The sequence below is a fragment of the Leuresthes tenuis genome, unplaced genomic scaffold, assembly GCF_036924035.1.
Source record: "Leuresthes tenuis unplaced genomic scaffold, fLeuTen1.0.hap1 SCAF_11, whole genome shotgun sequence".
Classification (NCBI taxonomy): domain Eukaryota; kingdom Metazoa; phylum Chordata; class Actinopteri; order Atheriniformes; family Atherinopsidae; genus Leuresthes; species Leuresthes tenuis.
In genome coordinates, this window is record NW_027325365.1 from 18,084,966 (window position 1) to 18,110,354 (window position 25,389).

Here is a 25,389-nt window from a genome sequence, read left to right on the forward strand (position 1 = left end):
ATAACAATTGCACTTAAGATACAAAATTGTAAGTTGATATTTGGTTACTTTTTCTGTATCAACAGCAAATCATTGGTTTTACAGCATCTTACACAAACACACAGTTGTGAAAGAATAAAATCTTATTGCTTTGATCTTTAGTTCAAATTTAGAATGTCTTCATCAATAAAAAGACTCGTTCATGGAAGATGGCATCGTGGTGTTTTCTATGCCAGAGTTAAAGGGAAACGCATAACTAACACAGCTACTTATAAGGACAATGCTTAAAACACCAGGAGAATAGAAACAAGCTGCAGCTACAACACTCTTTTTATACTTTTCAATAGAAAAACATCAGTGAGTGGTTCCCATTTTTTTCTTCTCTTGTGCACCCCCTGGTGTCAAGCTTTGGATAGCAACTGGAATTCACTGATTTACATATTTTTCTATGAGGAATCCCTGAACTGGATTGAGCGGATATAGAAAATGGATGGATCGACATCTTTGTGGAGCTCTCATTTTGACATATAATGAAGTAAATTAAAAAGACAAGCTCTTTCAGGGAACAGGTCTTTTAGAATGTATTAACTGTCAGCCCGAACATTTGCTTTTCTATCCTCCTCATTGAGAAACTCCTGGTCGGCATAAATAAGAAAGCCGGTAAAGGTGCTGTCTGTCCAGAAAGGAAAGTCCATTCTGCTCAGAGTAGAAGATCTGCAGCCAGACCTGATCAGACTGCTTCAGGTGGAGAACAGTAGAACCAGAGGCCACATCGTGGTTCCCTGTGTTGGCGTCAAATGTCTTGATCTTGTATTGCCCATTGTGCACCAGGCCAATGGCCAGGTGCTTATTGGCCAGCGTGATATCATAGGTGAAGTAGTAGACTCCAGGGATCGCACAGACAAACTTCCCACTGCTGGCGTTGTAGTGATTCCCCTCGTTCAGGAGGATCCGGCTGAAGCGGATGGGCATTCGCTCTTTTGGATAACTCTTTGTCACAGCCACAGAGAAGGCTGATCGGGCTGTGCTGCCACAGTTACAGCCCCCAGGAGCCCCTTGCTGGCCAATGTCACCCAAATCTCCTTTTTTTCCCGGTTTTCCTGCCCAGCCTGGTGGTCCACGTGGGCCCTTAAGTCCTCGAGGTCCGGCCTTCCCAAAAAGGCCTGTCCGGCCTTTCACACCTGGCTTGCCTAGGTTCGCAGGTCGCCCTGGATCACCTGGAAAAAAACACAAAATGATGACAGGATGACAATAAAATATTCAAATAGACTTGATATTCACATAGATGTCGCGTCTTCTTTTAAAAAAAAATAAAACCCAACTGTGTGGGCACCCTTTTCACTTGTAAGATTTATTTATCTTGGCTTATTTAACACGTATGAAGTCAACTGATAATACCTGTATACACTAGCAACTTTTCCTACCCTTCAAACTTGTGGTTACACCCAACAGTCAGAGGCTGATTTGCATAGTTCACTGAGGATGTGGGACTGAAGTTAACTAATGCCAAGAGTGGGGAAATTATTAAAGGATATCAAAGCCCAACCAGTGTGCAAATCCCACCATCAGCAATGTAATTAAGAAATGCCCATGAGGGTTAACTATGGCTGTCAAGACAAACTTAAAAGTGCACTTTGATGAAAAAAGGAGTGTGAGATGAAAAATTAAAAATAATCAGCATACTAACTGGTAAGCACACAGGGAAGACCGGTCTCCTCTACATACTAGCAAAGTCTGCATATAGACAACTTGCAGTCAGTCAGGAAACTGAAACTGAAAATAGGCGGTTTTCAACAACAGCACAACTGTGACCCAAATCGTGAAATACTGCGACTTCACCAGACTTAAAGAAATGCGAGCTGCGGCCTTCAGAACGGGGGCTCACAGGCTGCACATTTCAACATTAAACATTTGAGCTAAAACTCTGTAGGGAAATCTTTTACTTGCAAAAAAGTATGCAAGAAAGTTTAAAAAGGTCTCTGAACTTGAAGTCATGTGAAGAGATGAATGGGTTAAAGTTCCAAACGCTCTGGCAGCAGACGGCCCTAGAAATCTGTGATTCTGCGGAACAATAAAGGGAAAACATTTTCACTTTGATTTGCGGGCAAATGAAATGTTCTGCTGGGAAATCTTTTGCCCCGGCATGTCACAAAAACTGCTCGGGAAAAGCTACTCATGACAGAGCCCGAAGCATCGATCCTGCCTCCAAAACCTCCAGATTTCAGCCTCGTCAAGCATCCATCGCGCACAAAACATAGAGAATCAAAAAGGATCAAATGCGTGTCCTGGTGGTACGCACAAGACACCCCAGAGATCCTTTGGGGCGGGAGTCAACGTATCTAAAAACCACAAAAAGCCATGAAATCTTCAAGCTTCTAAACTAGAATATTTTTGAGTTAGTCAGAAAGAAAAAAAACCCAACCCCAAACAGATCAATAAGACTAGAATAGAAAAGACCGACAGTAACAACCTCTTTCTCCCTTTTCCCCTTTTTCTCCATCTGTTCCATCTGGACCATCCAACCCCGGTGGCCCCATGGGTCCCTTGGCCCCTGGTGATCCAGGAGCTCCTGGGTTCCCAGCAGGTCCTGCTGGGCCTGGCAGACTGCAGACCAGCTGGGAGGAGTTGACAGTGAAGTCACGAGCTCTCTTGGATGAAGAATTTGTTGACCCGGAGACGACAGCTGAGAGCAAGCATACCACGACACACATCTGCAGCATGGTGGCCACTGCAGTGGCACGACAAAAAAAAAGAAAAAAGAAAGAATGCATCTGTTCATAACAGTAAATATGATTTGGGTTTTATTTGCTATTCATAATCAAATGTTGAATAAAAAGACGACACACCTAGAGTCTGCCAGAGGATGTTTCAGAAACAGAAAGCGGTGGCAGAGTACAGGCACGCATGCATCTAAGTAAGATGAGAAAGAAGTTACCTCGAAGGTCTGGTCAATAGTCATGTTTTAACTCGATGCTCCAAAGCAAGAGAGGTATTGTGCATCCATCATGTAAAGGTTGAATCAAAGTTTAAGAGATGTTTTACAAATGGAGTGAATCATCTACGTTTAAAACACAAAGGAGCAACTCACCAGTTGAGAAATATTGGCCCCCCGGGTGTTTTTCTGCACGAAGGTGCATAAACTTCCCTACATGTTTTTTCCAGTGAATGGGCGAGATAACATTCTTCAAGAGAAGCTCTGCTGAGAACTGCTCAGCTCAGAGGATTATTGTCTGAAACATCCGCCCCGTTTATGCAACTGCTGGGCCAAAAAAAATACTTTCACCATGATGTCATTAAACTCCAGTCAGCGCAACAGTACTGCACAGCGGAAGCAGTGACGCCACACATCACAAACCCTTACCGGGATCGTTTAGGATATTATATAAGAGATGTGTGAAAAAGGGCAATTGTCCCATTCTGAAGTTACATGTATGAAATCAACAAGTGTTCTGCAGCAGTTCTTAAAAAGCACCGTGAATATTTCCATACATGTTTGTTTATCACCGTCATGTAGAAACAAGAGGCCAACAAACATATTCCAGCTGTTGGGTGATGTGCTGTAATCGCCTTTAACTGGAACAGAAATGACGTCACTTGTCGATGTGTTGTTCACATTTGACCTCAAAGTACTGTTCATTCAAATTTACTACGACAGTTCAAACTTAAATCTGAGTCAAATATGTATTCAGTTCAATTCTGTAGAATAATACTTTGTAAAGTGTATCCCTGCAGCATCAATTATTATTATAGATAGATGGATAGCAAAATCAAAGTCCATCAGAGGGCCAACACACAGACAAACAATCAATTCAGACAAAGTTTATTAAAAAAAAGAAACATAATCACAAAAGTAGCAAGAGGAAGAGAGTTGGAAATTGAGTCTGCAAGCAACAAAAGGTCTGCAAATGAATGTGAAAAATACTGTACAGAGTTTCTCTAGCATTTGGAACCCCACAGCAGCACTGCTGGAACTTCACAAGCTCAAAACTGAGTTTTACGAGTCTGAAAATCCTTGCAGAGAGTTTAAAGGAATCAGCAGAGATTAAGACCAGTTCACTGTCCCAGGAAGGAAGCCATGGGATCATCTGCCCGCGCGCGTTTCATGCGGAAGGCCTCCATCTCCTCCTCGGTGGGGGCCTTCACTTCCTGCAAGCTGGCGTAGGGTCTCTTCCTCTCATCCAGCTGCATTATTGCCTCTATATGCTTCACCCGCTTGTCCTCTGCTTCAAGAGCCTGAGTGGAAACACGAGGTAGGAGGTCAGTCTCAGAGAAAGTGAACCTTCTTTTATCATTTAAGGAAAACAAGCAAACAAAATGTAGTTTTACCTTCCTCAGCTTCTCCTTCTTCTTCTCTTCATCCTCGGAGTCACTGCTATCTGATCCGTGCTTCTTGTTCTTTTTGCTCTTCTTTTTCTTCTTCTTCTCCTTTATCTTATCTCTATGCATCTGGAGATTAAAAACACAGATACCCTGAACTTCTACTCAACATCTGATAAACTTCTTTGCGTTAACCATCAATATTTGGGGCATTCTGTAATCTATCTGGTGCAACTTACTTCCAGCAGAGACTTTGGCTGTTCTTCTTCCTGCGGCTCCATTAGTCCCTCTTCAAATGGAGCACAGTCCGAGTTGTTCTGCAGGATGTTACGAGTTACAAAAACCAGATTAAGTAAAAATAACAATACAGATTCTGTCTACCAAAAAGGGGGCTTTCAGATAATCTCAGTACATGTACTTACTATTCCGATTCCAGCCTCTCCCGTGCAGTAACTCTGTTTGACCATGGAGTAGCAGCACTTGTATCCCCAGCAGCCGTCTTTCCAGTAGGAGCCCCATATACACTACAGAGCAGAAAGTGGAACCAAATGTGTACAAGATCCCACAGTAAATAAGTGAACATTCACAGAGGCCACTTCTCTGCTGTCCTCACAGTGTGGTTGTTGATGAGCACGTCCTCCTCATACTTGGAGCGGGCGACAGCCTTCTCAAGTCCTTTCAGCACGGCGCCATGACGAGAGTACTCCACGTAATCCTCCGTCTGGGCCAACAGCAACTCCCGTGGGGGTGCATCCAAGTGCTCCTGACCTCCATACTGATTGCCACACACGAGAACAAAATAAAAATAAAACCAGTAAATCATTCGGTCCGTATGACTATTTCAGGTCCTCAACTTGGGTTGTTTTCGGTCTGAAAAAAGACGGTGAAGTCTAATGCAGTTCTGTCAAATCAGTTCTGTGTGAATCACCACTGTGTGACTAACACAAACCACTTATCGAAAGCTCGTAACTAAAGATAGCTCACATTAAATGTCTACAAACTAGCCAACTGGAATGAGACGGAAAAAGCCATTTTAACAAAAAAAACAAAGACATGCAAAGTGTCTCATCCTCATATGCCAGCGGTGTACCTTCTCCAGGATGCTCTCCCTCTGCATTTCTTTAAAGTCCTCCTTCTTGACTTTGAAGGAGCAGTGAAGCAACTCCAGCTTGGTGGGGTCGGCCTGAAGATGGACCTCAGAGCCTCTCTCATAAGCCTCCCAGGCAAACACTGTCACAAGAAGATGGCAATCATTACAGGGAACAGTGCACATAAACCGCATTGAAAGTCAGGCTTAATGATCCCTGCTTCATGGGAGAAAACTGAGTGAAAAACTAAGTTTCTGCTCTTATATCCACATAAAAACTAATTTTCCACATTTTTCTAATTAAAAATGTTTAAGTTCAAATTAAACCATAATCGATTCATTTAAATTTCTCATATGTTTTTGTAATTATTGTTGGCCGGGGCTCTCCACCTGTTCATGTCAAACACATCCCCACATACTCAGTTAATGTCACACTGTCAGAGCTCATAAACACAAATCCCCTGTGGTTATGTGCTCTTATAGCATTAATTTGATACTTTTCAAGCAAAAAAATGCATCACTGCAGCAGAATAAGGATTACCCGTGGCCTAATTTTCAATAACTGCGAATTGACGTGCCTAAAACTCTGCTGAGGCGACAACATTCTGAACCGTCTTTGTGACTTACGCTGTGTTTGAGCCATGGTGATTGTGTCCCCACTATAGCGGACAAAGTTGTCTCCTGCGTATCCCACCCTGTCACACAAAGCAGTTCATTTCAGTGTAAGGCAACGAAAGAGGAGTTATTGTAGAAAATAAATAAACAATAAGAAACAGTTGCTCACTCATCAGGGTTCATGCCAGTGTTGGAGTACGGGTTCTCTCGCATGGCTCGGGTTTTTGGATCGTAGTACGCCGAATTTGGATCCAGATTTCTCAAGTACTGTAAAAACGGACACGTGAATTTCAGGCTGTTTAACATTTGAGCTTGTATCGATCCCCAACATCTCACTTCAGCGCTCAACTGCTTCAACGGTGGACATTAGAGACGAATAAACATCTCCTCCGCATTTGTTTTACTCATCAAACACAGACAACCACTATCAGCAGAGTTCAAAAACAAAGAATTATCAGTTCAAATTCTTACTTTAGCCGTGTCTTCTCTGATACGCAGATTCCTAACGGTGATTCGTCTCTTTGAGTCAAAGTTCTGACCGGGCATGTCAATGTCATCTGCATATTTGTCTTCATCCTCGTCCTCGCTGGCGTGTTCCCGCTCCTGCAAGGAAAAGATTCAGTGAATTCAATTTTGGTCATTCATTTGCAACAACAACTACACAACAGGACAACTCCATATTCACCGTGTAACCGAACACTCACAGTTTGGTCTAGTTTTCCTGAGGCCAACTCATCTTGAAGTTTCTGCGCTTTCAGTGTCCTTTTGGCCTAGAAAAATAAATAAATAATATAAGAATAATTATAAATCAGTCACAAAGTGCCTTGTTTTTACCAGGTATCTTTAAGCTAAGAGGAAAACAACATCAAAATCTGTTGAGTTTGTTACGCTTGACTTTTTAAGTCTCAGGAATTTTGCATTTCAACATTTGAAGTTTATTTCTGGAACTAAAGCAGATGTACAAGGCAGCCAAAGTGTATTTATTCTTCATCTCTAAAACAAATCTAAAAAATAAAAAAAAAACATTCCAGAGTCCAAACAAACTCAATTTGTCAAAGAACTTCTTACCAGATCTACTTTGGCATACTCCTCAACAATACGCTGGTGCTCCTCGGGGTCATACCCATTCCAGCGATCACGCTTTCCATCATAATCCAAAGAGAGCTGGATCTGAGAGTGTTCATCTGGAGCGATGCCTGTTCCGGTGAATTTCGCCCCAACTTTTCTGGGCCGCTGATGGAACAGATGGGAATGTGAAAGTTTAGAAATGCATCCCTTCAATGCAAGTCAGGAGAACAGTGAAAACTACTTCAAGCATTTTACCTCCAAACAGTCTTTCTTCTTGTGTGTCATGGCTCCACAGTTTTCACAGGCGCCCTTACGGAATTTAGTGGTAACTGAATTCTGCGTGGAGATAAAAGTTAAGCTTTTAACTTCTATATGCATTTGTTATGGCTGCATGAATTTAAGTATTGTATAAAAAAAGTATCCTTACCTCCTGCACTCCTCTCTTGTACCACTCTCCAATGGTTGAGAATGGCTCCTCTGTTTCCGCCTGTGGTCTCTGATGCTTAAGTGTTGGTCTTTTAGATGGATCTATGTACCATGGCACTGATGAAATGTACTGTGGGATGTGAGGGTTTATGTCTCTGAAGAAGAAGAGGAGAAGAAGCAGCTGCTGTAAACAGCATAGCAGCTGGTAACATTAATCTCAGAGAATATGTGTCAACTGGAGACACCTTTTTTAACCCGTACTTACTTTCCCTCCTCGTCCACTTCAGCTGGAGCGTTTCCCAGTTTCCTTTGCTCCTCGAGCTCCTTTTTCTTTCTCCAGTCCTCCCTGGTCATCTTCTTGGGCTCATCCAGGCCCACGATCCCCTCCGAGTTAACGTTGGGCTGCTCGGCTACGACTGAGTCGGTCATCTGGAAAACACAGCAATTAAACATCCATGCTACCACGGCACGTATTGACATGTTCATCAGGAGAATATCCCGAAGAGACGTTAACGAACCTGATCGCCATTTGAGACTTAAACGTGTAAGAAACATTTTCATTACTTATTATAGATGGAATTTACTGAATAATTACCTTGATAAGATAACAAAACCACCACGGCGACTGATGTTTTCTTCTTAAAACTGTAGTCTCCTTTTTAACTTGCTCGTTTTGAAGCTCTTCAGTCGTGTTTTGGTTAAAACGCAATCGTCTCCATTTTACTTCAACTGCAGCTACGTCATATCCTTTTCTTCCTTGGTGGTGTTTAATTCACCGCTGCGGAGTCACTGCCGGAAACAGCGACACCTTGTATGGTGCTTGTATGGTGCTCATTTCAACCGCGACGGCCAGGTCGTTCAGAATTTTTTTAATTTTTTTAACAGTATATCTGTGTTACTGTTACACAGATATACTGTTACTATCTGTGTTACTAACCAAGTATTATCTTTGTCATCTTTTTACTGGAACTGAAGAGAGAAGTTGTTTATTTAACATTGGCTTTTACCCACATTACTTTGGGCAACCAAGTTGAGAAGAAAAATAAAATCTCTGAAACACAAAAGTTCTATTCCTCCACTTACCATTTTCCCTCATTTGTCTTATTTTGCAATGGGAGAGATATCATCACTGGACTGACTGACACGTCCTGGTTTTTTATGATGTTCTTGTCATTTTTGGGGGTTAATAAACCGTGCAGCCTAAATAACCCTGACCATTGCTATTTGTGTCTGTATTTCTCAATCTTATCCAGGAGCCGATGTAGTGCAAGTTTGTGCCATGGGGTTTGTTCTGTGTACAGTCTGAAGTGACGGAAAGTTAAACTTTCGGCCACAATCTCTGAGGGATAACTCTCTGGAGGTGCAAGTTTCCCCGAGTTTAAATTAGATTTAAGGTGAAGGAATATCCACCACCAAATGTTCAATTCTATGCTTAAACTGTACATTGGAAATATGAGTTTCACGGGTTTTCCATAGTAAACCTGGAGTCTGTTGGCCTTCAACATCTGAGAACACTACATGGACCTTGTGAAAAAAATAAGAAACCAGCAGCTCATCTTTACTTATCAAACTTAGTTTGTCCCTCACCGATTGCTTACCGATGTCACCATAGAAACATAGAACAACCCTCCACACAGCTCATACAAATGTGAATCATACTTTACCCATCATATGCAAAAAAAAAAAACAGTGGACACTAACTGAATAATTTACAATTTTGTTGTAAATAAGCTGGTTGAACAGTAGCGATGGTCGTTAAATCAACTTTTAGAAAAACTAGGGATGTTCTTTTTAGGTTGTGGAATGACATGAGATTTATTGTGTTTCTATCTCAGATTTATCAATTCAGAGGGGGAAAAAAAACCAAAACAATTTCACAAAGTCAATAATGGAAATCCAGACTGTCTCTGTTGTGAGAAGAATCATCTATAGTCTCGATGACTCCAGTAGGTTTATTTTTACACTCCATTAAACCCCAAGTTGGTACTGTTGTGCCTAACTGTAACATGGACCAGTGAGGACACTATTTCAATGATTCTTGTAAATAGGAAGACAACATTAAGACGGGAACAACAACAAAAGATGCTGACGGTTTGGTTAGGCGAACCTTCTCACCCTTTTCTTATATTCCAAACATTAAAAAAAGGCCAAAAATGTAAACAGTGATAAGAGAAACAACAACAGAACAAAACAGCACCAGACACAAATAAACATGTTGACAGAAGTATAAAGAGACTGAGTGAAACAAGTGTTCAGCCTTAGCACCAGCACACATCCCCACTGTCAGTCTGGAGATGAGAAGGCATTGTTGCACCATAGTGAACGCAGTGCTGCATTCAAGTGGGTACCAAAATATTTAACTCCTTTAGTTCTGTCAGTGTCCACTGAGAGTTCCTGCTGACTATTAATGATGGCGTCACTTGCCATCATCCTCAACCCTCCCCCACTCCTCCAAATCCTCACCGTCCACCTCTCCATTGTCGACATCATCGTCCAAGCAATCACCCCAAGTGTCATACACATCCCCTCCCTCCTCCTCCTCCTCATCATCATCATCGTCATCATCTTCTTTCAGCAGGTCGTCTCCATACAGCGGTTCCTCCTCCTCCTCATCTTCCACTATCTCCATTTCCTCCATTTCATTCTCCTCCTCTGCTTCTTCCTCCTCATCGTCGTCGTCGTCCTCATCCTCATCTTCCACCTCGTCTACGTCTAACCCACACACCTCCCCGTCCTCCACCTCTCCGTCCTCCCTCTCGTCCTTGGAGAAGGTGGGAGTGGAGGCAGGTTTCCCTTCCCTTCTGCCAGAGGAGGAAGACCTGCTGGAGGGAATGAAGCTGGAGGTAGCAGTCTTTGTGTTGATGTAGAGACGAGGAGGAGGCTCTTGCCTTGGTGCTGCCTGGCTGCCAGGGGAAGAGATGGAAGCAGAAGAAGAAGAAGAAAAAGTGGCTCCTGTGGCGTCTGGAATGAGGGAGGGGCTGATGGGCACAGGCCTCATGGAGGCCATGTTGGGGACGTATTCACGTATCTCCCCTGGCTCCAGCGGGTTGGGCCCACAGGGGTCGTGTTCACTGCAGGACAACTTGCCGTCCAACTTGGAGATGAAGAGCATTCCTTCTCGATGCTCCTTACAGTATGAACTGGGACACATCTCGCAGAACGAAGCTGCCTCTTTACCGCAAACATCACACTGGTGCCACGGACACTCCCATCGCCCTGGAGACAAGATTAAGGTGATTACTCTGGACAGAGAATACCACTTTCAGAGGACTTTACAGAGACTTTTGACCAACAACAGCTTGATAGAAAATAGTTTCCTGGCAAACTTAAAACTGTCCACTAAAAACGTTTACATCTCTGCCATCTTCTGAAGAAACTGGTAAATAAAGAGAATGTTGTATCAGGCGGTGCTGATGTCACTCTACTTGCCTGCAGGCCTCTTGGCCAGGTTGAGGCAGTCAGCATGATAGACCTTTGGGCAGCCCGGCTTCTTACAGGACACTATCTGACCTCCGTCACCACAGCTGAAGCACTCATCTTCCCTCTCCTTCGTTACTTGTTGTTTGGTCTTCTTCTTCATGGGTACCTTCCTCTTTCCTTCCTTCAGTTTCATTTTCTCAGCTGGTGGTTGGTTCTAAACAATAAGTAAGAAGGTGGTAACAAGTTATTAAGTTATTAAGTTATTATTCAAGACTTGTCAGATGAACATGCGACTTTGCTCAGAGCTAAGACAGATGGAATATAAACCTTTACCTTTGGTCGAACTCCCAGGAAGCTGCTACAGTTGGGTGCTCCACATTTGCAGGCAGTCTTCCCATTACCACGGCACTCCAGGTTGTAGTTGAAAGTCAGCTCCACACCTAAATCGCAGATCGTATTAGATCAGACGTGAAAACTGTAAATCAATGCGAGCCAAATGTGATGCACCGCATCAGTCCAACCTTTCGGGATGTCTTGCAGAGCAAACAGGCCCACCCTGGTGTCCCCGTTCACAGTCCACTTCTGAGTCTCACAGTTTGGCTGACAACTGTGGTTCATGAAGCGAGCCTGGTTCCCTTTGGGCCCAGCGTCGATGATCCGGTCCTTGAGTCAGAAGAAGAACAAGTTAGGCTTGCCGAATTCATCTAATCTCCATTATTGATTGTGTGTAATGATAATCTGATAATTGTGTCATCTCTGGACTGCGTTTGTGAATATTAAGACTTGGAATCACCTTATCTAGCGTGAGCATGTAGAAGTTACAGATGTCATTCTCCTGCGCGTGTCTAATCCTGGCTCGGCACTCCTCCTCGTCTATCACCTCTCCCACGTATTCACTCACAAAAGCTCCCTGATGGTGACAGAGAATGATGAAAACAAAGGAATAAATTAAAGTGCCGTTCCGACTCAAGAATCTTTGGTCTTGGATTTGTGCCAACCTACCTTCTTTATGTCCGCCACGCCGCGTAAACCCCAGCCGCAAGACAGCGTCCTGAAAATCTCCACAGTTGTGTACTGGCGCTTCGTGAAAGCCTGGTTCTGACATCGCTCTCCTGCCGCACACACCTGAGGGTTGCACTCGTACAGCAGCATCCGATTAATGCACTCCGAGTCGATGCCGCATGGGTGTTCATCAGATGCCTTACAGTTGCAACGTGGGATCTCTGACAAGTCAGCGGTGATAATCTGTACCTTCCCAATGGGTCGGTTAACCTTAGAAACAGAAGCAGGGCAGGATTTTTACAAAACATCTCAGCCAGCTGGTATTACATCAAACTAGATAAGTACCGTTCTATATTTGGTGATGCGCGCGCACACACACACACACACCCACACCATACCTTAATGTGCTTGTATGGAGGTGGTTTCTTGTCATTCTTTCGGTCCTCCTGAAGCTGCTTCATTTCCTTCTCTGCCTGCAGTTCCCTGAACCGCTCCGCTGCTTCAGTGAGAGCTATAAAAAGACATAAATCAGCTTTACTGAAACCACTAAGCAAACATCTTGCATCAGGATTCAAATCAAATTGCACAAACCTTTCTTGTACACTGCATCTGCGCCTTTGCCCATTTTTTCTATGCTGTGAGTATCACCCTCCATGTAGGGGAAGACTCTGGCCTGGTACGTCCACACAAAATCTTTAGAGCCAAAAAACTGCACTGGGAACTCTCCCACCTCATGTTTCATTCTCAAGATGTTATTTGGGACATCTTTGGTCAGACAGACTTCAGCAGGCCACCACCTAAAGCGTTGAATCAGGAGACAGACATGGGTAGGTAATGTTAGCTGTTGGGTAGAAGCTGCGTCTGCAGAAAAGGAAATGTTGCGAACTCACCTGTAGCGACCCCATTTGACCCACAGTATGTCTTTGATACGAGGCTTCTTTCCAGCCTTGCAGTCGTTGCAGAACCAGCTGCCCTGAGGCATCTCCATATTCAAACATTCCCGGTGGAAAGCAGCAGGACAGGCTTCACAGCACAGCAGACTGCCGCCTAAAACAAAATCCCAGCACACAAGTTTATTCGTTGGTAATCTTCATTATGGCTACACGTCATTATTTCAAGGGGAAAAAAACAATCACATACATTTTTAAACAGGATTCAGCAGCACTGCCTCTCATATTGGTGTCGGGAGGACATTTGACTTGGAAACAAAAGGCAAACTTGGAAGAACATGAAGCAAACCTCCCAGAGCTTTTTTCCCCATTTTATTTCCCCCCAAGGAGGTAAAAGATTACTTCAACCCTGCAGTCAACTGTACTTCCACTGAGGTCACAGGGACAGAGGAGTTACGGCAAACGTAATCTGTTTAAGCGTGTAAGGTCCCATCTCATTGGTTTGTTTGGGCTGCTCAAACAGCAGCCTGCAGTGCCCTGGAATGTAACGTTTTGCCTCGATTCGCTTCTTTCTTATCATGATAGGTGCTCCCCCTTATTTTATTCCTTCTCAAGTTCGGATGATCAAAGCAGCTGTGGTGCAAATAATGGTCAGAGGTTTTTGGTTTCCTTTGGTTTTGGATTTTGAGAGATGAAAAAAATACCCATCATGTGCAGCCCAAAGTGACATCTTAAAATTGCTGCTTTAGTTCAACCTGGGCAAGGGTTTTGTTTGATTTACGACAATATGAAGCACAGATATGCATCAATTTTCAAGGTATGACAAACTAATGAATGCTGAACTATGAATTCAATTTCAAAATTGTCATAACTGGTTGGCTGCTCCACAGATTTAAAAAAAAAAAAAAAAAAAAAAAACATCATTACAACTGATACAAAGCAGTGAAAATGAAGACACCATGTGATGCATCAGTATATTCTATAGAGAACAAACGTGCGAGGCATAAACATGCCAAATGGGAGCGCCAACATGGAAAACATCATGCAGCATAAGAATTTTTAGAGTCTGATGTCTTATAGATAAAAAACGGGTCTTTAATCAAAGAAGCCACTTTTGTCATTTTAACAGCTTTTCAAACACTGAGCGAAAGGTGCAGTGTTCAATCACCTGTTTTTTAAAAAAGTGAAAGACCCAAACCTATTCTAAATTTTGCCCACACACAAGACCAGACTCACCTTCAGAGCAGACAAAGCACCAGCTAACGTTTATGTGTTCGTGGTTCTTGCATCCTTTGCGGGGAGTGAAGTGGTTTGGACAGAGGAAGCTATTGTTGGCCAGCACCAGGCTGCCTGCTGCCATGCAGTTGTCATTGGCATGATAGGCCACAGGACAGCGAACGCATCGAGCCAACCGACCTGAAAAACAAACACAGCAACAGAAGGCTTAATCCACGCCCAGCAAACAAAGACAATGTTCTCACATCCTTTATGGAGTACTTAAAATGCTTTTTTTTTTTAATTATTATTTCAAATGTTGTCCCCTTCACCCTAGACTGTCACAAAATACACCAAAATTGTACAGGATTAAATAAATCAATCATCCAAATGTGCCAGATTTCATTTAAAATTGCACCTAGCCAGTCCTTTACAGAGATGCATCAAAGAACAAGTGCAGATATAAAGATGGATGGATCTCAGATTAAAGACTTTTATGTTTCACCATACATGATGGAAGATTCCTGCGTTTTTACTTCTGGTTACTATATTAAGTACCCCTGTATGCTTACACAATGACAAAACAAAAACAGTTTTATCATCAAAACAAATCCTGATAGCTCCAAACATGTGACTGAAAGCCTTTTGCGAGTTCCAAATCGGCAGATTTAAACTAAACTTCACCATTCCAGAAGCTGAATCTTTGAAATTTCCATAAACACAAATCCTTGTTGTGGTGAATGACGGCCACACAGAGAAAGAGACCGTGACACAGTCCCGGTTTACACCTGGCATTCACGTTAATCCTGAGTGAGCAAGTCATAAGAGAACATCTCTTCCCAACAGTGTGAACGCACTCAGAATGCACCGAGGTTGCATTTCTCTGACCACATGCAGAGGGTGGTCTGGCATCATATGGCCACCTTCCTTTAAGCAGTGTTAACATAAAGCTACCCTGAGCCACACCCACTCAACTGAGCTCCCCTAGTGAAGCATTTGGTCTCTGGGGATTGTTCCAGCCGATAGGATTTGGTCCTGATCTTCAGAGTCCAAATGGAACTGCATGCATCATGTACAGAAAACCTGCTGCGCCTCAGTTGTCTACAGTTCTGCAGCGATTCTACAAACATCCGAGAGTGCAGTGCCAAAGCTGTGAATCCATGCTGCAGGTCCTACGCGACACCCTAAAATGCGTGGAGCCTAGTTGTGCTAATTTATGGTCCTTTAAGCTGTGGCGCTTTAATGCAAACCCAGTGAGAGGGAGAATTTGTTGTTCCAAAATGACACAAACAGCCCATACATGTACACATCCAGTGAGGTTACTTCATAATTGGTGGAGCAGGTTCCAACATTTCAATAAATTGACAGAAGAGTTTAAAAGCCTCTCTTTAAGTGTCTCTGGTCAGCAGATGTGTGCTTCCACACTGACCTCTCAAACTTTTCAAATCAACTTTCATGTAATGTGTTTATTTTACTTCTCTCTCTCCAACTACTATTGCGCCGCAGAGAATGATACAATCACTGACGCAACTCCAGCAGATGTGAAATCTGTTGATGTCTCAATCTATAATGTCGTTGTTCAGGACGCTACATGTATTCTAGGATTTTTCAACTGCATTGGTAGACCTACTGAGGTCCTGTTTGTTGCGTGTGTGTTGTGTACACTTTGTTTTTACTTCCATTAAAAGCTAGAAAGTGAGAAACAATCACAAGTTGTCAGTGGAAACAAAGATGGAGACACATCTTAAGGCCAGCTGTGAACTGAAATATGAGGAAATGACCACATGTGATTGGATCAACGAAGACACAATCAAAGCTAAGTGGGAAAAGGCTGTAAGCGCATTAAAAAAAAGAAAAAAGTTATGGCACAGTCTTTGCTGAGTGGATTCAGAAGTATACAGCTTAGTCACACATCATTTTAGTATGCAACAGTCCTGCAACAGTGGGTACTGCATGGCTGAAATCAACACAAAACAATGGAACCCACCTTTAGAGCTGCAGATGTTGAGGGGGTTGCTGATCTGGCATGACAGACACACATGCAGGGGGCAGCGGAAACCTTTGTTATGGGGCTGGGTGGCTGAATATGCCAGTATACAGTCAGTGTGGTAGAACTTCCCACAGAGTGGTATAATGCAGCGCTTCACCCCGTTACCAGACTTCTTACACACGAAGCATGTGTGAACACCTGAAAGGAAAATAAGAAATAACTTTCCCTCTGTATGTCAGGACATGCACTTCACAGACAGAAACAGCCACGTCGGACAAAAAGGACCCACCAGTGTCGCATTCCCGACAGACAAATTTTCCCTTGGGAGCTACTGACAGGCCAATGCACTGCAGGTGGAAGGCTCCATAACAGTGGCCATCGCACACCAGCAGGTCTCCTGTCCTCTCACACACCTGCAAAAAACATAAAAACGCTAGGGAATTTTCTGTCACAAATGCAGAATGTTTCACAAACAAAACCAAAAAAAAAAATCTCACCTGACAGACATTCTCCTTCAAGGACGTAGCCCCTATTTTGCCCTTTACATCCATTTGGAAGGAAAGACCGTCGCTTAAACCAACCGGCACCACCTAGAGGGGTGAACGTCATCTGTTGTTACTCGAGGAAAGCAGACACGGACGCAAAGGTGCACATTATTTTCTTCTCTGATGCAAACCTCAGATTTGGGAGTTAGTGTTCCAGTGTGAGCATTTTGTTTCTCTTCAGTGCTGCAGGGCTCAATCTCGGCCTCCTGCTTGGGTGTTTTACATCGCCGGGGGCTTGGAGATCTGCTCCCTGAGTGCCTGGAGGCAGCAGCGGGGACTGTGCTGGGTGCAGGCTTGTCTTTCTTCACAGATGCAAACTATCGAACATGAAATTATATTTAGTATGGTTAAAAAGAACCTTTGCATCTTACTATTTGATGGGCTATACATTTTACAGACAGGAATACTTTCATACCTGAGTTTTTTTGACCAACACCTTCACCTCTGACGTAATGCTAATGTGACGCTTTTGCTCCTAAACAAGAAATGATTAAAAAATACATTCAATGATTGATAATCCCAAAACAGAATGCCAACAGGTATATTTCTAGCTTTCCAGCTTTTGCCCATCACAATATAAATGCTATAGCTGTAGAAAATTCTACAAAACACCCTGCAATGTCGCTGGCACAGACAACGCTCTCTCCATGCATTACAGTGGCGTCCCAATCACCTGAGATATCCATTACTGTAGTAATTTTAGCATTGGAAGCTAACATTAACAGTTCTAAAGCTAAGCAAGCAAACCAATGTTAGTTTAGCTTGTGCAGTCCTTTACAGGAAGCTAGTGGGCAATCAGCACACACCAAAGACTTGTTACACTCCCTCATGGCCTTGTCAGCCTTTACTTACCCTCCTCTTTGCAGGAGCAGCGGATACTTCTTCTATCGTACATTCCAGCACCTTGTGTGACAGTTTCCTTGGCTTTTTTCTGTCTTGAGTTTTTAATCCTGCGTCTGATATTGGAAAAAATAAATAAATAAATTCAAAAAGACCAAAAAAAAAACCCACAAAAACTTTGTCATGCCAAAAAGAAAGTCATGACCAGGATTTAACTGGCAAATAAGTAAGAGTTTCCCACTGGACAAGCACTGCAGTGATTTACATGTTTCAGCTGGTTATTTGTCCCAAACCAGTGTAGCGAGTGGCTTCTCATTCATTAAATAACCATGTCAGAGGGCACGAAACGTGGTCATGAAACGTGTGTGAAGCTGTTTAAGAGGGTTCAAGTCATTGGTCTGCATCCAGCAAACAAAAAAACAAGGATACAGTCGAAAGTAGTACTAAAACTGGGCTCAGATCTGTCCAACTCATGATTAAAACCTGAAAGGTTAGCCACGAGTCACCGCCGAGGAAGAAATATGATCATGATCAGAGACCACTTGAATATTTAGTGAAATCAGTAGAGCTCAAAGCAATGTCTAATAGTGAAAGTAAGAGCAACACCACATGTACAATGCAAAGTAGGTAATAGAACTGAACACATGCAGCCTGAAGGAGATCACTTCTCAGTGAGGCTATTCGGAAAGAATAAGAAGTCTAGGGGAACAAAAGGGCTAAAGTCAAAAGTAATGTGGTCTGATTAGTCCAGATTGATCCCGTTTCACAGCGATGAGTGCATCGGGGTTAGAAGACTGGCAGATGAAGGGCTGCACCCATCATGCCTAGCGTTCACTGCACCAGCCTGTTGGGGCAGAGTTATGATCTGGGACTGCTTCAGTTGCTTAAGTCTTGGTTCGGCAACATTATCAGTCCAAAAACACGAGGTGAACATACTGAATGACTGGGATTGTCAATCACAAGATTTTTTTTCTTTCCTGATGGCACGGGCATATGTCAAGAGAAAAATGTCAGAAAATAGTGGGCTCAAATAGAGATTAAAGAAAAAAGAGACATCATTTACACACCATGAAGTCCAGACCTTAGCTCCAATGAAAATTTTTTGGGATGTGCTGGGGAAGACTTTTATGAAGCAGTCTGACTCTAGCATCATCAATACAAGATCTTAGTGAAACCTTAAAGCACCTCTGGATGGAAATAAAGGCTGTGACTCTGCATTAGCTTATTGAAACAAAACCACAGTGAACGTGTGCCATAATCTAAGCTAAAAGGTACGCCAACAAAATACTGACATTAGGTTTTTCCTTGGTCGGGCAGTGTATTCCTCAGGAAAAAAACACACCCTTAGACTTACTTACCAGGTTCAAGAGGTAGATCAGTTTCCTCTGCCGTTTCTGTGTCAAATGAGGGTTGCTTTGTGACAGGAGATACGGATGGAGCTTTAGGTGAAAGTTCACCCTGAGACGGACTCTGTTCCAGCTCTACCTGAGCCTCGGCGGGCTCCACTGATGATGAGGTTGAGGTATCAATCCCTGCTGAGGTGCTGAGTTCATGGAGTGCCGTTATCCCTGAAGTCTCCTGAACATCAACACAGCAATGACGTACATGAAAAAAATGTAACACTGCATGTACTCCACTCAGTTTTAAAAGCAGACTAAGCAGAAGATTCCTGAAAACAACATTCCACTCAATCATGACCCACTGGAAGTGTGTGGTGGTGTATTTATCTGCAGACACCACAAACCTATGCCTGCATTTCCTTTATTCGTCTGTATTGGGCTGTGTTCAGGGGGTTTTCGGGCTGTAAAGGGTAGGTAAAGCGCAGCCACGCACAGATTGCGGGCCGAGGACTAACGTTCAACTCGCCCTCTCCTAACTGTTCTCTACGCAGACGGAAGTTCAGACAACACGCCTTTCAGTGTGGTCAGGTCATTGTATTGGGTGACAGTGGGTCACACACAACATTTTTTTCCCCAACCATACAACTGGCCTGACTGATCTTTAAGCAGCAGTAGAGATGCGACCTTGAGACTTACGAATACCATCTTTGAACAGCACCTACCGATGACCACTGATCAAACACAGATTTGCCGATCTGTTTAAACATCCGTTTGTGTCACGAAAATCTGGCTTAGAATCATGAAGAGAGAACTTGGCCTTCGCCACCATTTGGTGCATTTGCAAAAGAAACACTCTTAATCTGCCTTTAATATCTTCATGTGACTAAAAGGTGATTTCTATCCGCGAGTCATTCCAAACCAACTCACTCGAAGGTCCTTGAATAAAACATATTGGGCTACGAAGAAAGAATTTATGCAGACTTGTGTTTACTGACAAATGTTCCTAATAACAGAGTAAAAACATAAAGTAGAATCTATTTCTTTTATGCTGGACCATATCACTGAGTCGGACGCATGTCATTACAACTCAAATCAGAGTTTAGTTGCTCAAAATCCAGTCGAGATGCTTCATCCAGGTAGAAAATGATCTCATGTTGCTGTTACACAGTCACAAATCATTTGAAAGGTTTTGTGGATGTTCAGGACAAGTTCTAACATTCATTGCTCTGTTCTTTTATTTGTACTGTACAGAAACTAAATCGTGAAACGTCTCACCGTTGAGGGAGATTCTGAGGCGTGTTTCTTTGATCTCTTTTTTGGGGAAAATATTTGTCCATACTCCCCAGTCGACTCCAGGAACCTTTTAGTTGGTTTCCGGAGACGTTTTCTCTCCGAGTTTCCTATATGAAAAGAAATAACAGAAATATTTTCTCTTTTTGTCCCCCCCTTTTCCTTTATTAACTTAGCAAAACACCTGCTTGAACCTTACCTGCTGTGCTGCTCGTGTCTGAGGAATGCGAGTCATTCTCTGTGTGCTTCTCAACATCCAGATCAAGATCCGGTGATGCTCTCGCACTGCGAGATGCCTTCATCTCAACAGATGCCTCCCTCACAACTTCACCCTTAATCTCAGCAGCCTCCTCGACCACCTGCCAGCGCTTCTTTGGAGCCACTGCAGATTCTGAGCTCTTATCGAGGTAGCTGGCAGAGGGATCGGCAGCGGCCAGAGAATCAGATCCAAGGTCAGCCAAGTCTGAGTGGCCACTGACAAACTCCCTGCCGTAAGCCATGTCAGCCAGGTCCAAAGATAGACCGGGTATTCTAACTTTCAGTTTGGCAGGAAGTCTTTGTTTTCTACGCGGTTTGTCTGAGCTCCCAGTCTGAGAGCGAACGGGAAGGTCTTCACAATGATAGGTGTCAGATGCAGTATTAGCTTTAGTTCTGATCTTGGTTGTCACCGGAGCGTTTGGGAGCATTTCCGATTTCCCCGACTGACCATTTTCTAATTTGATCCCAAGAGATGAATCATCACCAGAACCTTTCAGAGGGCCGCTCTGTGCTGTGGTGGGGATAACCTGGGGTTCCTCCTTTATTAGGACAGGCGATGGCGGGACTATCAGAGGTTTGCCTTCTTTTTCTCTGGTATCATGCATGTCTTTCAAGAGCATCAGGAAAGTACTGAACTTGTAATTGCAATCAGATCTGAATACAGTGGGCTCAGAGTCACTGCTGTCCTCCTTAACAAGAGATTTGAACATTAGTTCCTTACCACCCTGAAATGTATCACTCGGAGACAAAGATGGGGAGGAAGCTGATGGATCTGGGACAATGTTTTCTGATTTAATCTTAACTGGTGACAAAATGGATTCACTTAAGCCCTCACTCTTCAATTTAGTCAACGAGCCATTGCGAAGAAGTTTCTTGTCGAGCTTCCTTGCTCGCCTTTTTGGAGAGCAGTGATTTGCAGAGGACGACGAATCGCTAGGGAATTCCAAATTAGGTGGCAATTTAGATTTGATGGCAGCATTCATAAGTGTATTAACAGAACAGTCAGCGGAAGGAGCTTCTTTTGAGATTTGGCTTGTGGCCAGTGCGTCTTTGAGATCAGTCTCTTCCTCTGCTTTTAGAGCTCTCGTCATCAGACCGCTGCTGGCAAGAAGAGCCACAGAGTGCTTTTCACTAGAACTGAACGACAGTTCAAGACAGCTGCCCAAACTCTGTCCAGGGTTTTTATCCTTAGATGTCAACTTATTTATCAAAATGCTGGAGGAATCAGTGGAACGAGTATACTTGTTCACTTTTACTGTAGACTTTTTAGCTTTTACTGAACTATATTCCTTGGTAACTGATTTGTCTATATCCTGCACTGGAGAAACTGCTGTGCGTTTAGGACGATGCAGCATTGGAACTGAATCCAGATCAGCATACGGCGAGTCCTTCGGCTCTTCTTTCAGTGCACGTGTTGTTCTATGAAACTGCTCAGCCATGCTTGTGCCAGTAGAAGATTCCTTTGATCCACCAACTATATGTCCAAATATGTCTGACAAACATTTCTTTTTTTTCTTTAAAGCTTTGCTCTTATTGGCTTGACTTCTAGAGTGTTTGATGAGATGGTGCTCAGTTCCATTGTGGGCAAGACCAGGCGATAAGGGTTGAACTGGGTCAACCGAGACAGAGGGGGCCTCCGCTGCCTTTTCAGTGGGATCGGGGCTGGGTACACGTTCCTCTCCATTGATGGATACTGAAAGTGCTCTTTCACTATTCCTTTGTCGACTTGGGAGCAGATACTCAGCCTCTGCCACACTGACTTTCCATGCAGTCAGCAAACTTTTTGGAATCTGCCAAGAATGGAATCAAAATTCAAATAACTGCTGACAGCAGGAAAAAAAAAAAAAAAAAAAAAAAAGAGAGATTTTACCATTAATTTCCTACATTTACCGTGTACTTGTAGTCCTTCTCTTTCTGCTTCCCTCTCCGTCTAAGCACAGGAAGATCTTGAAACTGATGGCCTCCTTCAAAAGGAAGAATGACACTCCCCGGGACCCAGGCGAGTTCCACAACCTCCCCAATTGTCTCCAGGAAATACATCCGACAAGGACGGGGACTTGGAACTACAACAAATAAAAATTATACGTTACATGCATACACACACACACACACATATTATACATATACTATGGCTGGTAATTTTTGTCAGGTAAAGGGCCAAGTTGACAAAGATAATTTGATAACAAAATCAGAGACAATTTTGGGATGGGATGACATCGTCACAGCATCAACACATTCATGCTTCAACACATGAGTTCTCAGTTATTACTACGTCATTACATACGCCGTCATGGGTTAGAGCACAATGTCATTCAAACTCTTCCTTCATTTTGATCCCGACCACACGTCTGTAAAGTTTTTTGACCGAATGCGATGCTATAGTGCTGACACCTAGCAAAGCATCATGAGAACGCTTTGCCATCACGTCACACAATGAAAACAACGACAGCCGTGCTATCCCAGCTATGAAAAAGTATTCATATCATACTTCACCTTTCATCTTAGTATGAGTAGCCAGGTCTGGGTCACAGGTGACTTGGCAGGGCCACCAGGGCCGTCTGTTGAACTTCGCCCACACCAAGTCCCCTTCCAAATACTTCACTGCAGCCGGAAGCTTTTTCTTAGGACTGTTGGACTAAATCAGCACAATGAACCCACTTTAATATCTGATGTAGAAAACAATGCAACTGTGTGCTGCTGCTACTCACCTGAATACAGTAAATCTCAACTAAAAGCGTATGCAATTCTGAACTGACAACATATCGTGAAGTAATGCTGTTAAAATCTGCTGTGTCTGCTCTGCTGGGAGTCTGATTTGAGCGATTACCTGCATGTTCATGTATCCATTTAAAAACCTCCACACCCCAACATCTGAAGTGCCTTTGTCTTTGAAGAATCATTACAACTATGCTCAAGATGGCACACATTCATGTAACACAATTAATCACCAGATTATCAGGTGATGCATTAGACATTACCATAGAAATACATAACCAGGGCAAACGCGTGTGGCTTTGCTTATACAGAAGGCGCAAAGTAAACATTCCAGGTTTTTTTAAACTCACGTTAGAGTTGGTACCAGCTGGTGAGATAAGTCCAGGGTCAACAGGAGAGGTAAGTTCAACATCACTGTCTGATTCCTCACCCAAACTCCATCCGTCTCTCATGGTGATTTCGGGCAGTGCACTGGGGCTTAGTGTAGGGTTAAGTTCAGAAATAGTTTTGGACATTAGATTAAAGACTGTAGGTTTGTATGTTCTTTTGTCCACCGCTGACCTGCGTGCGGTTTTACTCTCTGTAAGAGTTCGGTCCTGGCTCGAGTTTGTGGGGTGGTGAATAGGCGCAAGGACCTCACTGCCGTCATGCTCGCCCTCTTCGTCCTCCTCCTTGATGTCACTGCTGTCAAACAGCGTGGATTCAAAATGCAGGTACCCATTCGGGATGGGAGAGCAGCGCTCAAAGCTGTCAGGACTGTGAGGGGAGAAGCCATTTCTGCTCCCATCCTGCGGTGTCTGGAAAGGCTCCATGTCCTCATTGCCTGGAGATGGAGGCAGCTGGACTGACGGAGCCTCAAACTCATCATCATCGTCACTGATTGGGCTCGCACAGCGCACGGTTTTCTGAGGATGGAGGTCCCTATCTAGGTCAGATCTGTTGAGGGCAGCGTTCGGGTGCCGTGGCCTCCTTTGCGGACTGTAGCAGTGGGGTCGCTCTGGCTGATTGTACCCCAGGAAAGATTGTTGTTTGAGGCTGGGGGGTGGCAATAACACAGTTGAAGACTGGCCTGCTCCTCGCTTCCCAATGCCACACTGGTTTCCATAGGAAGTGCTCACAGGGCCGTTGCGGTGCCTCAGCTCTGGCTGAGCTGAGCCAAACACTGAGCCTACCCTATGACCCGGTCTGTACGACTGATTCATGTTGTCATGCCTATATCCTGTCAAATAAATTAAAAAAGGCAGGGTGAGACACGGGATTTATGCCATTTAAAATTCATTACATATACTCTGCATGAGGTATAGAGACTTGCACACAGCACTAGGGACCATGCAGACAGATGAAACGATGCATTTCAATGGGAGGAAAAAGAGAGCGGCCGTCATATCCTGTCCGAAAGAAAGTTATGAAGAGGTATATAAGCTTTGGACTGAGCTCACACACATACCCACACACCATTAAGCCGACATTGCACGGCCTCCATTCTAAAGGCCAGCCGGAAGGTACAATACAAAACACTGAACAGAACCGCTGCTGCGCTCCGTTCACACGTTTCATTCACAAATTATTAGTAAATAGCGGCGCTTTGTCTGTCGATTGTGGGTCATGGCGATCGCTGACTCGTCTGGAGGAGCTCTGGAGCTGGTGAGGTGACACTGAGGTATCACAGAAGCAGTGAGCGGCTCACACAAACAGGCTACAGCCGCACACCGACATAGGAAGCTACTACTGACTCACAAAAAAAAAAAAAGGCTGATCGCCTCTAAGTTCACCACACTGTCAACACGTGGAAAAACGCGAACAAAACTCACCATTTGGAGGTCGGTTAGAGTAAAACCAACAGCGGATCTTTGATAGTTTGACACAGAGCGAGGGCTTTTCTCGATTTGTGAAGGCAGACCTGCACAATCCCAGCTGCAGCAGCACTAGTAGTAGGCCAAGGCACAGCTCTCATTCTCGTCACTTCATCGCCTCATCAGCGGCGGCCCTCTGTAAAACTGTCACCTCAAATACTAAATAACAAGTAAATCTCCATTACGCTGCAACATCTCGCAGCGGCGAAACTCAAAGTGCCACAACCGGTCCCCGAACAGCCACAGCGGCTTATTTACTACATGATTTGTGCCTGCTGTCGAAGTGCCCCCGGTTGTGTTAAAACAAGCCCAGACTGACTGTGTTGGTGAGCAGCAACCAATCGGCACTGCTACCCAACCCCCCGTCTGCAGAGGGCCGTGACACTCACCCTTCACATGCACGCACACTTGCGAGCACGCACGCAAACACGCGTTAAAGTGCACGCGCGCGGACATCCAGGTGAAGTTTCAAGCAGTCTTTTATATATATACATATATAACAGTAATAATAAGAAATGAGTGTCACGGCGTTTTATAGA

General features: G+C 43.8%; 2 protein-coding genes and 1 pseudogene across 3 annotated transcripts; all 3 read right to left on the reverse strand.

Moving 5' to 3' along the window:
* Positions 1-89: 89 nt before the first annotated feature.
* Positions 90-2,917, reverse strand: LOC140318633 (uncharacterized; annotated as a pseudogene).
* Positions 2,918-3,828: 911 nt separating this feature from the next.
* On the reverse strand, positions 3,829-8,255 carry slu7 (SLU7 homolog, splicing factor). The gene is made up of 15 exons (XM_072395874.1): positions 8,088-8,255; positions 7,758-7,921; positions 7,494-7,647; positions 7,322-7,402; positions 7,067-7,231; positions 6,703-6,768; positions 6,470-6,601; positions 6,168-6,265; positions 6,011-6,078; positions 5,387-5,526; positions 4,910-5,071; positions 4,719-4,820; positions 4,536-4,613; positions 4,306-4,425; positions 3,829-4,212 (listed from the first exon to the last, which is right to left on the reverse strand). Exons 2-15 carry the CDS (start codon positions 7,919-7,921, stop codon positions 4,033-4,035), a joined length of 1,710 nt encoding a protein of 569 aa, XP_072251975.1. The 5' UTR covers positions 8,088-8,255; the 3' UTR covers positions 3,829-4,032.
* Positions 8,256-9,398: 1,143 nt separating this feature from the next.
* Positions 9,399-25,184, reverse strand: nsd1a (nuclear receptor binding SET domain protein 1a). 2 transcript variants are annotated; one of them, XM_072395875.1, is made up of 23 exons: positions 24,809-25,184; positions 23,348-24,216; positions 22,776-22,917; positions 22,173-22,345; positions 20,224-22,072; positions 20,010-20,134; positions 18,753-18,972; positions 17,407-17,510; positions 16,970-17,029; positions 16,686-16,871; positions 16,507-16,599; positions 16,299-16,422; positions 16,007-16,207; positions 14,041-14,220; positions 12,805-12,961; positions 12,506-12,711; positions 12,313-12,425; positions 11,915-12,184; positions 11,706-11,822; positions 11,434-11,575; positions 11,246-11,352; positions 10,922-11,126; positions 9,399-10,708 (listed from the first exon to the last, which is right to left on the reverse strand). In XM_072395875.1, exons 2-23 carry the CDS (start codon positions 24,197-24,199, stop codon positions 9,909-9,911), a joined length of 6,426 nt encoding a protein of 2,141 aa, XP_072251976.1. In that variant the 5' UTR covers positions 24,200-24,216; positions 24,809-25,184; the 3' UTR covers positions 9,399-9,908. The 2 variants fall into 2 exon arrangements, with proteins under 2 accessions (XP_072251976.1, XP_072251977.1); XM_072395876.1 differs by lacking the exon at positions 16,970-17,029.
* Between the last annotated feature and the right edge of the window lie 205 nt (positions 25,185-25,389).